The following is a 14,813-nucleotide window of genomic DNA, read 5'->3' as shown; positions in this document are numbered from 1 at the left end:
TCGCTGTCTGCTGCAGTGCTTCTACCACAGTGTGGTCTGTATATCAGCACTAATATGCAAACCAGACCTGTGCTAGAAACAGCACAGCAGACAGCGACACCCCAGGCAGGGAAGAGGAACTGCATGGGTTTTTTAAAATGGCGGGTGCTTTAATGAACACTAATACATCCATACACACATTCAAACATATACACATACTCATCTTGCCAGTCTCCCCCACTGGTCGAACCTTTTCGCCAGTTGTGTATCCAGGAGATTTAAAAAAATAATAAACATTAATGTATGATATTAAAGTTGTAGTTCTCCAAGAACCTACATGGGGGGGGGGGAGCTTTCCGGGACCTGGAGAATTGCGGAAGTAGTACCGATATTTAAAAAAGGAAAAAAGCGGTGACCCAGCAAGTGCGATCTTAACGTCGATAGTACAGAAATGGTTTGAGGGAATTTTAAAAGATGGTATCCCAGAATACCTACACATGAACCATATAATCACTAGTCATCAACATGGGTTTGTAAAGAATCATTCATGCCAAACTAACCCAATACATTTTTATGAGGAAATTAGCAGGAACCTAGACATTGGCAATGCTGTAGATGAGGTATTCCTGGATTTTGCAAAGGCATTCGACACTGAGGCACATACAAAGCTGGAGAACAGAGGGTGGTGGTAAACGGTGCATTTTCCAGTTGGAGACCAGTACTAAGTGAAGTATCACAGGATTGGGTGTTAGGGCCTATTCTATTTAACATTCATTAATGATATAGAGGATGGGATAGTAAGTAGAATCTCAATTTTTGCAAATTACACAAAAATGTGCAGCGTGGTTAGATTGGTTGAGGATGTCAACATTCTACAGTGGGACTTAGATAAACTTGACGAATGGACTGATACATGAGGTTCAATGTAGATAAGGGGTAAGCAGTTATTGCGTGAAATATGGTTTTTGCAAGAGGGGTGGATGGGGAAATACTGGTAGTGTAGGAGTTGTGGGTGTTTAGTGGTGGTGGGAGATGGGAGCGGGTGGTGCGTGACTGGGACAGCTGGGTTTGTGCGGGGACTTTCTCCGGACACAGTTGTTTAGTGGTGGCGGGAGAGGGGTGTGGGGTGGGCGGTGACAGGGACGGAGGGTTCTGGGCGGGGTAGGTGTTTAGCGGCGGTGGGAGATGGGAGCGGGGTGGGGGGTGACTGGGACAGTCGGTTCTGGGTGGGGACTTGTTTCTGACACACACACACATACCTGGCCGGCTCAGCTTTTAAGCGGCAGCCAGGTGGACGGTGACAGGGACGGTTGGTTTTGGGCGGGGACTTGCTTAGTGATATACATGGCCGGGAATAGAGATGGGCAGAATGGGTCACTAAAAAGAGCTGGGATCTAGTGATCAATCTGTGCGAAGATCCAGATCTTTTAGACGGATCACCGACTGACATTTAAAAATGGGGTAATTGGATAATAACGAAGCATAATTTGTTGCACAATCTTTTATTGGCGTAAACGGTAAAAAACTTGCCGAGCATAGGGGGGATTATAGGGAAGGGCCAGCTCTGGCAGCTATGTGTTCAAAAGCCGGCAGCATGATGAGGACAGGGAAGGAGGGGGGAGGCGGGGTCGGGTCTGGGCGGGGAGTGGCAGCGGGACTCTGATTGTAAGTGTCCCCAGCTGCAGATAGGGTAGGCGCAACCTCCGCACAGTAGTTTATCTGCCTGCAGGAAGTGGGGTGCAAATGGATCCCCACCCACTGCAGGCTTGTTTGTAGGAAGCTGCCGCATGGAGTCCTGTCTGTCATTCTGGGACTGTGTGTGGGCGGAGTAAAAGAGGCTCTGATTGAGCCTGGACTCCGCCCAGCGTTATAGACACACTCCCAGAATGACACCTGTAGCTAACTATATGAGATGCATCTCAGAGGACAGAACCAGTGTGCAACTTATACAAACACAGGGGTGCAAGTACGACCAAAACAAATACCCCCAAAGTGTTTAATGCGCATGCGCGCATATCTAAGTGGCGGGGGCGTGGGCTCTGCCACCCTGCCACAGCCAATTCCCTTCAGAGGGGAGTGCATTGCGCGTCTCTCCTTCCCCTCCCTGTGTCACTGTGACTGGGCTGTCGCCTGTCAGCCAATCACAGCTTGCGGGCTGGCAGCCAATCAGGAGCCAGCCCGCGAGATATGATTGGCTGACGGCCCAGTCACACAGTCAGAGTCTGGGACACAGTGAAGACCAAGATGCGCGCTCGCCTTCCCAGGGAAGCAGGCAGCGGCGGCGGGGGACTGGAGGGGGGGAGAGGGGACCGGACCGGATACAGCCAGCACTGCAGGAGTCACTCACGGAGGGTGAGTTGTGCTGCTACTTACTTGTTCTGGAACTGTGGGGGCATTTATGTGTGGCACTGTGGGGGCATATCTGGCACTGGGGGCATATGTGTGGCACTGTGGGGGCATACTTGGCACTGTAGGGGCATATATCTGGCACTGGGGGCATTTTAGTAATGGGCATCAGTTGTGCGGCAGCGGTGCAATGAGCATTACGGTGTGGGGCATAATGTGTAACGGGCATTATGACATGGGTCATAGTACTGGGTGTGTGACACGAAACAGGCAATACTGTGTAAATTTTGGCCGTGTGCCTTTGGCGTGCAATATTCCAGCCACTCCCCCTAGTGTCATATGACCATGCCCCTGGCCATGCCCATTTTTGCTACTTGCACCACTGTGAAAACGGAATAGAATTGGGCAAATCAGAACTGGAAATGGACCTAGGAGTCCAAATTGACAACAAACTAGGGTACAGTGCTCAGTGTTCATGGTGCAGCCACTAAGGCCAACAGGATACCAGCCTGTATCAGAAGAGGCATGGAAACTAGGGAAGACAATGTAATTATACCTCTATACAGGGCACTGGTTAGACCTCCCCTGGAATTTGGAGTGCAATTCTGGTCCCCACATTCTTAACATAGTGTTCATTCTAGCACCCGCCATATTTGAAAACCCATGCAGTTCCTCTTCCCTGCCTGGGGTGTCGCTGTCTGCTGTAGTGCTTCTAGCACAGTGTGGTCTGTATATCAGCACTGAAATGCAAACCAGACCGGTGCTAGAAGCACCATAGCAGACAGCGACACCCCAGGCAGGGAAGAGGAACTACATCGGTTTTCAAATATGGCGGGTGCTAGAATGAACACTACAACATATATACATATATCAGGGGGACAATATTGTATACTATCAGGCAACCTCTTTACCCTGAGGTCGGAAACTAGGACACGTCGGCATGCACTCAGACTAGAGGAGAGAAGATTCCGTACCCTTAGAAGGAAAGGGTTATTTACGGTCAGGGCAGGTAAAGGTATGGACACTCTTCCAGGAAAGGTGGTGATGGCAGACACATTGAAAAATAAGGTTGGACAAACATCTACTGGAACAGAACATCCATGGGTACAAATAATCACTATTCAGCCATAGTTGGAACAGGCGGTAATACTAAAATGGGGATATCACATCTAGTCCATACCACCTAAAAGGTCCTGTATAAGGATGAACTGGATGGATGCAATTCTGTTTTGTAACCTCTACTACTATGTTACTATGTAGTCCGACAGCACAACCCGATGTTGTTGTTATTATTATTGTACACCAATAAATAAACATGGCACCCACTGCCCAGGGGGACCGGGGACAGCCCCGGGCTTCAGCCCTGGACAGGTATTGCCTGGGGAGAGCCCTTTATTCAGGTGGTCCCCACTCGCACAGGGACCTTGTACATGGGGTGATGCTCTGACCAGGGAAACTTATATAAAGTGTCCCCCGCTGTGACATCATTCTACTAGCTGTTGGAGCCCGGTGCTGGTTACAAAATACAGGGGACTCCTACTCTATTTGTTCCCCATATTACTGTAACCAGGACCTTTACAAGAGCCCAGTGCTGGATTAAATGCGGCAGGACCCCCTCACTTTGATGTTTTGAATGTGAAAACATCCGAATGCGATTTTTGAAATGCGATATATTTGTCACGGCAAAACGTGCAATTGTTACCGCAAATCACTCACTATTACATATGTGATTTGCACACACGCACTTATGGCCATTTATTAACCAAAATAATTACACCCTATTACTTATTGCCCTCATTACTCTGCACTGACAGAGGAGAATATAGTAGAGGAAGACTGTAGTGACAGAACAACACTAAAAAAGTGAAATAAGTGAGATTCCAAAGAAGAAAAAGGAGCACTCACAATTCACACACTGCAAACTCACACTCAAAATAACAGATGGGAAAAACTATTCCGCAGCCGACTAGTATGGCAACCTAAACACCTAGAACATTTCCCAGAGGGCAACAGGGAGAATAGAGAATAACAAGCGTGGCTTGGATCTAAAATAATTTTAGTAGCCTTAACTTTACCCCTTTTTGCACTCACCTGTGCTGGTATCTGTAGGGATTTCCTCCTCCTTACGCTGCTGGTCACCCCTCATATACGTCTCTTCTCCTCCCTCTGTATCTTCTAAATTATTATCACTGACATCCGCCTCGTCTTCTCCCTCTGTAGCTTCTTCCTTAATATCACTTACATCCGTCTCTTCTTCTCTTTCTGCATCTACCTTATTATTAGTCACATCTGTCTCTTCTCCCTCTGTATCTTCTTCCTTATTATCAGTCACATTCATCTCTTCTTCTTCCTCTGTATCTTCTGCCTTATTATCAGTCACATATGTCTCGTCTCCTATATTTTCGGCCTTTAGATCAGCCAGATCTCCCTAAATTAATTAAAATAAAACGTTGGTATATAATGTCCCATTCCCAGCAGTCACCTCTCTGGTCACATCCCCGGTGTTACTGTATAATGTCCCATTCCCAGCAGTCACCTCTCCGGTCACATTCCCCCGGTGTTACTGTACAATGTCCCATTCCCAGCAGTCACCTCTCCGGTCACATCACCTGGTGTTACTGTATAACGTCTTATTCCCAGCAGTCACCTCTCCGGTCACATCCCCTGGTGTTACTGTATAATGCCCTGTTCCCAGCAGTCACCTCCCTGGTCACATCCCCTGGTGTTACTGTATAATGTCCCATTCCCAGCAGTCACCTCTCCGGCCACATCTCCTGGTGTTACTGTATAACAACCCATTCCCAGCAGTCACCTCTCCGATGACATTCCCCGGTGTTACTGTATAATGTCCCATTCCCAGCAGTCCCATCCCCCGGTGTTGCTGTATAATGTCCCATTCCCAGCAGTCACCTCTCCGGTCACATTCCCCCGGTGTTACTGTACAATGTCCCATTCCCAGCAGTCACCTCTCCGGTCACATCACCCGGTGTTACTGTATAACGTCTTATTCCCAGCAGTCACCTCTCCGGTCACATCCCCTGGTGTTACTGTATAATGCCCTGTTCCCAGCAGTCACCTCCCTGGTCACATCCCCTGGTGTTACTGTATAATGTCCCATTCCCAGCAGTCACCTCTCTGGCCACATCTCCCGGTGTTACTGTACAATGTCCCATTCCCAGCAGTCACCTCTCCGGTCACATCACCCGGTGTTACTGTATAACGTCTTATTCCCAGCAGTCACCTCTCCGGTCACATCCCCTGGTGTTACTGTATAATGCCCTGTTCCCAGCAGTCTCCTCTCTGGTCACATCCCCGGTGTTACTGTATAACAACCCATTCCCAGCAGTCACCTCTCCGATGACATTCCCCGGTGTTACTGTATAATGTCCCATTCCCAGCAGTCCCATCCCCCGGTGTTGCTGTATAATGTCCCATTCCCAGCAGTCACCTCTCCATTTGTTATGCTGCAAATTTGGAAAACACACAAATGCGTGCCAATAATACAGCTGGGCAAATGTAAAAATAATAAAGCACCATTCATTAAAGAAAAAAGGGGATTTTTGTAAGAACTTACCGTTCGAACCCCTTTCTCTGAGTCCATCTTGGTGACACAGCTAACCTTGGGATGTAGGAGGGTCCGCAGGAGCCAAAGCACCTATGCTGAAATCTTCTGGACGCAGGCTCCTCCCTTCCGCATCCCATCATGCTTCAGTTCAATCTTAGAAAGCACACTAGGCTACACAACTCAGTACAATGCCAGACATCTTATATGCACAATCATATAACCATAACATGACACACATGAACATACCGTACAGAGCGTAAGGGAGGGATCGCTGTGTCACCGGGATGGACTCAGAGAAAGGGGTTAGAACGGTAAGTTCTTACAATAATCCCCTTTTCTCTTTCGTCCAGTCCGGTGACACCGCTAACCTTGGGACGTTCACGAGCCAGTCCTATGGGAGGGTACGCTCAGACTGACAGTTCTCATCACTGCCCGTCCAAATGAAGCGTCCTCCGACGCGAACTCATGGAACCTGAAAAATTAGGTAAAGGTATGAACAAAGGACCAAGCGTCAGCCCTGCACAACTGCTCCACTGTAGCCCCATGACGCACTGCCCAAGAGGAAGCAACTGACCTGGTGGTATGTGCATTTATCCGTGAAGGAACAGGTCTACCCACCTTGGTGTAAGCAAAGGCAATCACTGATCTTAACCATCTGGCAATGGTCTGCTTAGAAGCAGGCCACCCTCTCTTATGCACATCATACAACACCAACAACAGATCTGTTTTGCGGATGTCCTTTACCCTTTACACGTAAATCCCCAAGGCGCGAACTACGTCCAATTTCCTTAATTTGTCCCTATTTTTTGCCCTTTCTGGAGGGGAAAATACCGGGAGCACAATCTACTGGTTTAGATGAAAGGAAGAAACCACCTTTGGTAAAAACTTAGGTACTGTTGGAAGCACAGCCCGATCTTCATGAAAAATTAAATGTGGAGACTTACAGGACAAAGCTCCTAACTCTGACACACGCCTAGCCGAAGCAATGGCTAACAGAAAAGTCACTTTCCAAGAAACAAATTTAAGGTAAGCCGACCTTAAAGGCTCAAAGGGAGGGTTCTGCAATACTGATAGAACCAACAACAAATCCCAAGGCGCCACCGGGTGCCTATATGGAGGCTTAAGCCTGGTAACACCCTGTAAAAAGGTTTGAACCTCAGGTAAAAAGGCTATCATTTTCTGGAAGAAAATGAACAGAGCAGGAAGCTGTACTTTTAAGGACTATAATCCCAAACCCGCTGAGAAACCATCCTGAAGGAAATCCAATAATCTGAAGACATTGAACATGGAGGTGTGCACCATCTGATGCTCACACCACCTGATGTAAATTTTCCAGACTCGATGATAATTTGCAGCAGACACCGGTTTACGACCCCTTAGCATAGTCTGGATAACTGCATCAGACGAACCTTTCTTCTTTAGTAAGGAGGTCTCATAAGCCAGGCCGTCAAATTGAGCCGAGCCAGGTCCAGGTGCAGAAATGGCCCTTGCCTTAGAAGAGGAAGGGGCCAAGAGTCCGTTGATAACCTCAGAATGTCCGAATACCACAACCTCTTGGGCCAGTCTGGTGCAATCAGAATTTCCAGCACTTGTTGAGACGTCACTCCTCTCAGCACCCGTGGTATAATTGGGAACGGGGAAAAAATGTAAACCAGGTGAAAGTGCCACGGAACCGTCATGGCATCCACCGCCCAAGCGGCTGGGTCACTGGTCCGGGAACAAAATTTCAGAACCTGACAGTTGTTCCTGGATGCCATTAAATCCACTTCTGGGAGCCCCCAGCGACTCACAATCACCTGGAATACCTCCGGATGTAATGACCATTTCCCCTCCAGCAGGTCCTCTCTGCTGAGGAAATCTGCCTCTACATTCCGGATCCCCCTGAATGAACACAGCTAACAGAATAGGAATGTTGATTTCCGCCCAACTGAAAATCCGCAAGACTTCCTGCATCGCCATCCTGCTGCGAGTCCCGCCCTGATGATTCAGGTAAGCCACCGCCGTGGCGTTGTCCGACTGTACCCGTATCGGGAGGCCCTTCAGACAATCTTCCGCCTGCTGAAGAGTCTTCCAAACCGCCCGAAGTTCCAATATATTTATTGGCAGTCTGAATTCCTGTTTGGACCACAGGCCCTGCAACCATAGGTGAAGGGAAACTGCCCCCCAACCCCTGAGACTGGCATTGGTCGTTAATCACCACCCAGTCCCAAGAGCGAAGTGACCGCCCCAGCTGCAACGTCTCTATGTCCATCCACCAGACTAAGGACTTCTTTGTCTCCTGAGATAGAAGTAATCTCTCTTGTTTCATGGTTTTCGCATTCCCCAACCAACAGGAAAGGATGTTCCATTGAAATGTTCTTGAATGAAACCTGGCAAACTGGAGCATCTCGATCGTCGCCACCATTTTGCAGAGAAGATTCACCCCCTGCCAAACCGTAGGACTTGATGCCTGCAGTATCATCAATACCAGCTGTCGGATGACCCTTGCTTTGGACTCTGGTAGGAATACCCGGTGTAAGTGGGTGTCCAGAATTACCCCCAGAAACAGCAATCTCTGTTTGGGAATCAAATGAGACTTGGGAAGATTTTGCACCCATCTCATGCCCTGCAAGAACTGTGTCGGCACTGTTAAGTGTTCTTGGAGTCTTTTCTCTGATTCTGCTTTGAATAGCAGATCGTCTAAGTAGGGGATAATCGCTATCCCTCTCAGCCTGAGTGTTGTTGCCATGACAGCCATCACCTTTGTGAATACCCTTAGTGCTGTTGTCAGACCAAAGGGTAGAGCCTGGAACTGTAAATGGGTCTCCACTTCCATTGCAAAGCGAAGTAAGGACTGATGTTCCTTGCATAAGGAAATACGAAGATACACATTCTGAATTTCTACGGATGCCAAATATTCCCCTGGCTCTATGCTGAGCGCAGGGACTCCATGCGGTAATGATCCACCCAAAGATGCTGATTTAAAGACTTTAAATTTAGGATAGGTCTGACCGACCCGTCTGGTTTGGGAACCAAGAAAATAATTGAGTAAAACCCCTTCTTTCGTTCCTCCTGAGGAACCGGGACCACCACCCCCTTTTCCCTGAGAGCCAATGCTGCCCCCAATAGGGCAGTACGTGAACTGGCTTCCCTTGGCAAAGGAGTGGGGAGAAATCTCCGCGGAGGCCTGCCCCTGAGTAACCCTTCAATCCAATCGAATGAACCCAAGTGTCTGAATATTCCACTTGTCCCGAAACTGCAGGAGGTGACACTCCGCTCTGAGACCAGAATGGGGAGTCTCCACCCGTCATGCAGAGGACTTATCCTCTACTTTAGACACCTGCTTCTTGCTAAAGGCTCCAAACCTAGATTTGGAAGCTTTCCCTTTACTGGCTGGGAATCTACCTCTTCCTGCCTGTCCTTTGCTGGATGCTCCACCCCGAAAGGATGAGGGAAAAGCAGGTTTTAAAACTCAAAAATTTTGAACCTGAAGTTTTAGCTGTGGTAGGAAGAAAAGTACTCTTACCCCCCGTGGCCTGCTTTATGATGGATTCCAGTTCAGAACCAAAAAAGTAACTCCCCTTTAAAGGCCAAAGACTAGGGTTTTTTTAGATCACTGTCTGCTTCCCAGGCTTTAAGCCAGAGAGCCCATCTCACAGACACTGACGTGGCGGATACCTTAGACGCCATCTTTGCACCTTCTTCCCCAGCCACAGAAATGTACATCTGCTGCACATCTGAGCTATTCTGCTAAGGTAAAGGCCTCGGAATCAGGCTGCAGCTGATCTCCAAAAGCCTCAGCCCACTTAATTATTGCTTTGGCTACCCAAGCTGAAGCAATAATGGGGCGGGGCGTATAGCCCACTCCCTCAAATACCGCCTTAAGGCATCCTTCCACTTTTTTGTCGACGGGTCCTTGAAGGCCGCACCACCCTGGACCGGTAAGGTTGTGGCTTTAGACAATCTTGCCACAGGAGCATCTGCTAACGGGACTTTCTCCCACAATTTCACATGCTCCTCCGGCATGGGGTACATGTTTGCAAACCTCTTTGACATAGTCACTTTCCTATCTGGAACTTTTCAAGCTTACCCTAACAAGGAAACCATGCCTTCATCCGAAGGGAACGTCACACAATCTCTACGCATCCTTTTAAAGACACAATGAGCCTGTACTTTGTCCTCCTCAGACAAGTCTAATGCCTGTTTCACAGCAAGGATTAAAGCTGGGTACACATCTATACAATCCTTTTTTTTTGCAAGCGTTCGGCCGACCGTACTCCCGTCGGACCGTCCACAAACAACAGCCGACACGCGCGTACACACCTGTACAATTTTACTTGCGACGTCTGATGTACTCCCGTCCAAACAGTCGCAAGAAAAGGATTGTACCACCGTACACACTCTCCCGATTTGGGCTATTCACAATTCACATGTGACCAAAATTATAATAATGGGCTGGGTTAGGGCAGCAGTCACCCTTTTACCTATTAAAAAAAAAAACGGCGTGGGGTCCCCCCCACAGCCGTAACCAGCACCAGGCTGAAGGAGCCGGGGCTGGTATTAAAAAAAATCAGGAAACCCGACAAATAGGGCTTCGCTGATTTTTTAAAACCAGCCCCAGGCTCCAGGTCTGGGGCTGGTTCCCAAAATACGGGGGACAAAATGACTAGGGGTCCCCCGTATTTTAAGAACCAGCCCCAGGCCAAACCAGCCAGCAGGGTAATGCCACAGCCGGGGGACACTTGTGATATAAGTTCCCGCGGCCAAAGCATTCATCCCTACTGACCAGTCAGCCTGGCCAGGGGCCCTGGGGGAGTGGGGACCCCCCCAATGAAGGGGTCCCCCCCCTCCAGGACATACCTGACCAGGCTGAAGCCTGGTACTGTCCCCGATGCCCCTGGGCGGTGGGCATGGGGCTGATGGAATGGTGTAAAAAAATAGAATAAAAACTATTGTTTTTTCCTGTGGAACTATGAGTCCCAGCAAGCCTCCCCTGCATGCTGGGACTTGGAGAACCACAAGTCCCAGCATGCGGGGCATTAAAGGGCCCGCTGGCACTTGTAGTTCCACAGAAAAAAAATAGTTAAATAAATACACACTGACACATATGAAAAATAAAAGTTTAATACATACATTACACAAACACACTGATACTTACCTATCTTGATCCCGTAGGTAGGTCCCTGGGTCCGGTCCGGTGGCTTGGTTCCGGGGCTGGTCCGGGTCCGGGGCTCCAGGGCTAAAGAGTCCGGGGTCCTGGATCCGTAGTAATCCAAATGGGTACCTGGGGAAGGAAATCCTACTCACCTGTCCTGTGGCGTCCACCCCGGCATCTGCTGTTCAAGACGCGCTGCTCCCGGCTTCTGTGGTACCGCTCTGCCTCCGCTGTATACTAGAGATGCAGAGGTCCTTCTCCCTCGGCGTCTCTCCTCAGAATGATTTCTGGCCAATCAGGAGACGACTTTCTCGGCTCCCGATTGGCTCAAAATCATTCTGAGCAGAGACGCCGAGGGAGAAGGACCTCTGCATCTCTAGTATACAGCGGAGGCAGAGCGGGTACCACAGAAGCCGGGAGCAGCGCGTCTTGAACAGCAGATGCCGGGGTGGACGCCACAGGACAGGTGAGTAGGATTTCCTTCCCCAGGTACCCATTTGGATTACTACGGATCCAGGACCCCGGACTCTTCAGCCCTGGAGCCCCGGACCCGGACCAGCCCCGGAACCAAGCCACCAGACCGGACCCAGGGACCTACCTACGGGATCAAGATAGGTAAGTATCAGTGTGTTTGTGTAATGTATGTATTAAACTTTTATTTTTCATATGTGTCAGTGTGTATTTATTTAACTATTTTTTTTTCTGTGGAACTACAAGTGCCAGCGGGCCCTTTAATGCCCCGCATGCTGGGACTTGTGGTTCTCCAAGTCCCAGCATGCAGGGGAGGCTTGCTGGGACTCATAGTTCCACAGGAAAAAACAATAGTTTTTATTCTATTTTTTTTACACCATTCCATCAGCCTGATGCCCACCGCCCAGGGGCATCGGGGACAGTACCAGGCTTCAGCCTGGTCAGGTATGTCCTGGAGGGGGGGGGCCCTTCATTGGGGGGGTCCCCACTCCCCCAGGGCCCCTGGCCAGGCTGACTGGTCAGTAGGGATGAATGCTTTGGCCGCGGGAACTTATATCATAAGTGTCCCCCGGCTGTGGCATTACCCTGCTGGCTGGTTTGGCCTGGGGCTGGTTCTTAAAATACGGGGGACCCCTAGTCATTTTGTCCCCCGTATTTTGGGAACCAGCCCCGGACCTGGAGCCTGGGGCTGGTTTTAAAAAAATCAGCGAAGCCCTATTTGTCGGGTTTCCTGATTTTTTAATACCAGCCACGGCTCTTTCAGCCTGGTGCTGGTTACGGCTGTGGGGGGGACCCCACGCCGTTTTTTTTTTTTTAGTCAAAGCTAGAACGCCCACATGGGCGTTCCAGCTTTGTCAGTATAGTCGCAAGGACGGCAGCATATCGGTCGGACCTGCGTACACACTGCACTTTTGTACCGATATGAGGCCGTCCTGTCGGATGAAAATTAAACAGCAAAGAACCATCGACCGACCGAGTATGGACGGTCAAGACAGTTTTTTGCCGTTTATCGGTCGGTAGGGACAGTGTACACACCTATACAATTGAACGGCTGTCCGACCCAGAACGGAAGAACGGCCCGACAATTGTATATATGTGTACCCAGCTTAAGTCCTCAATACCCGGGACAGAAGCTTCAGCCTCTTCCCTCTGATCCCAACTTAAATCCTCTTCACACACACCACCATCATCTGAATCCAAACTTAACAGAGGAGGTGAAGCTGAAGGCCTTCTGGAGGAAGGACTTTCACAAAGCTTTGCAAATTTTTCCATAAGAGAATTCATCCTATGAATCCCCTGTGCAGTGTCCTGTATGACCTGCAGTAACATAGGGTCCCCTTGCGAAGGAGCAATGGATCCCATAGAAGTCTGAGAGGAGGAACTAGGGCCAGGAGACTTTATTACGTTATCCTTTTGCCCAGTGGCGTAACTAGATATATGTGGGCCCCATAGCAAAAGTTTGAAAGGGCCCCTATTTATCACCTAATGCTGAAAAATGTATACAGCACATGTAACTTTGACAGGCAAAGCGGGCCCCTCTCAGCTCTGGGCCCCATAGCAGCTGCACCCCCTGCACCTATGGTAGTTACGCCTTTGCTTTTGCCTATTTAAAGCCTCAGCCAAGGCAGTCATAGACCTCCCCAACGCAGCAGCCCACGCAGGTTCTTGTTGCTCAGACCTCAGGGCTTGCGCTCTACTGGGCACAGATTCACAAGCAGGGCACAAATCCCCTTGATCCATCTGTTCACATGTTAATTTAACCCCGCAAAATCTGCAGTCCAATAACATGCCCCGCTCTTCCTCCCCCACAGCAGCAGCATCACAACAGTCAGACATATTTAACCCACGGTGCACAATGTCAGGCAGAGCACAGAGCAATGTATACAGTGTACTTATCTGTCTGCTTGCTGTCGGCGACCTCAACGGCAGCGGGAATAGCGCTATCCAGGAGAAACTGCACCCTCTGTACTTCGAAGAAATAGCCAGGCTTCAGCTCCGCAGTATGGAGAGAAATGGCGCCAGTACACAGAGTAGGATGAGACCAAGCAGAAAGAAGGATAAACCAGTAGGCGCCTTATGCACACAAGTTAGGACAATTTATTAAATGATCATATAATACAAAAATTAATTAAACTAATAAGACATAAAATAATACACAACAATAACAATATGAGTATAAAAAGTTAAAAAACATGTGCAATAGCGAATGCTCAGTTGATATGGTGTATAGTTACCAAGTCCCGGTAGATTATTATCATATGCGCATATGCTGCCAGGTACTAGTGTCCCGAACTGGAGAATGGAATACCAGCGTTCTGTGGGAGTGAATAACACCTATAGGGTCTCCCACGGGGTTTTTTTGTTTGTAATCCACAGGGGTTTTGAATGGCTTTATGGTAGTCAACGATGATTTGTAGAAAACCAATGGAGTCGACACTTATGTGTCGATGGAGACAAGAGCCACAGTTCTTACTTGCAGGCAATATTTTACAGCGGATCCCAATTTGGGGAAAACGAGTGCACCAATGTGCCCCACGCCTGGCGGTGTCAGATGGTAACAGGGCAGCCGCACCGGCCAGACAGACAAGTGCGAGCCGCTGGACACTGTAACAGACGGAGGCTGCTTGGGACGGTAATCTCGTGCGCTCTGCTATGAGCGTAATAGCTGGTTGCCGCGAGGTGGTGTGGTGGCTATAAGTCGTCTCCGGTAACACACCGCTGCTGCGCTTCTGAGAAAGTAGCAGGGACCGAGGTGGGCTGATTATTGTGGAGCTCAATAAATGAGAGATTCCTCCAGGTCCACTGGCTCAAATGGCGGCAGCAGGGCTCCTATTCAAGACGCGTTTCGCCGCGCTACGGCAGCTTTTTCAATTGAGGAAGCTGCCGTAGCGCGGCGAAACGCGTCTTGAATAGGAGCACTGCTGCCGCCATTTGAGCCAGTGGACCTGGAGGAATCTTTCATTTATTGAGCTCCACAATAATCAGCCCACCTCGGTCCCTGCTACTTTCTCAGAAGCGCAGCAGCGGTGTGTTACCGGAGACGACTTATAGCCACCACACCACCTCGCGGCAACCAGCTATTACGCTCATAGCAGAGCGCACGAGATTACCGTCCCAAGCAGCCTCCGTCTGTTACAGTGTCCAGCGGCTCGCACTTGGCTGTCTGGCCGGTGCGGCTGCCCTGTTACCATCTGACACCGCCAGGCGTGGGGCACATTGGTGCACTCGTTTTCCCCAAATTGGGATCCGCTGTAAAATATTGCCTGCAAGTAAGAACTGTGGCTCTTGTCTCCATCGACACATAAGTGTCGACTCCAT

The 14,813-nt window shown here is 49.4% G+C and overlaps 2 protein-coding genes across 2 annotated transcripts in view; one reads left to right on the top strand and one right to left on the bottom strand.

Annotated features, from left to right (window-relative positions):
- The window catches only part of LOC146007459 (uncharacterized), a 606,258-nt gene that overhangs the window by 164,067 nt on the left and 427,378 nt on the right, over nucleotides 1–14,813 (top strand). The gene's annotated exons all lie outside the window — the stretch shown is intronic.
- Nucleotides 1–14,813, bottom strand: part of LOC146009548 (uncharacterized) — a 613,273-nt gene that overhangs the window by 502,929 nt on the left and 95,531 nt on the right. The window contains 1 exon segment of the mRNA XM_083149994.1: nucleotides 4,417–4,753. Coding sequence (XP_083006120.1) covers nucleotides 4,417–4,663 — 247 coding nt within the window. The 5' untranslated portion in view covers nucleotides 4,664–4,753.

This window comes from Crinia signifera, chromosome 6 (assembly GCF_055691185.1).
Source record: "Crinia signifera chromosome 6, ASM5569118v1, whole genome shotgun sequence".
NCBI classification, from domain to species: domain Eukaryota; kingdom Metazoa; phylum Chordata; class Amphibia; order Anura; family Myobatrachidae; genus Crinia; species Crinia signifera.
The sequence above is the reverse complement of the archived record's forward strand: the minus strand, read 5'-3'. Positions and strand labels throughout refer to the sequence as shown.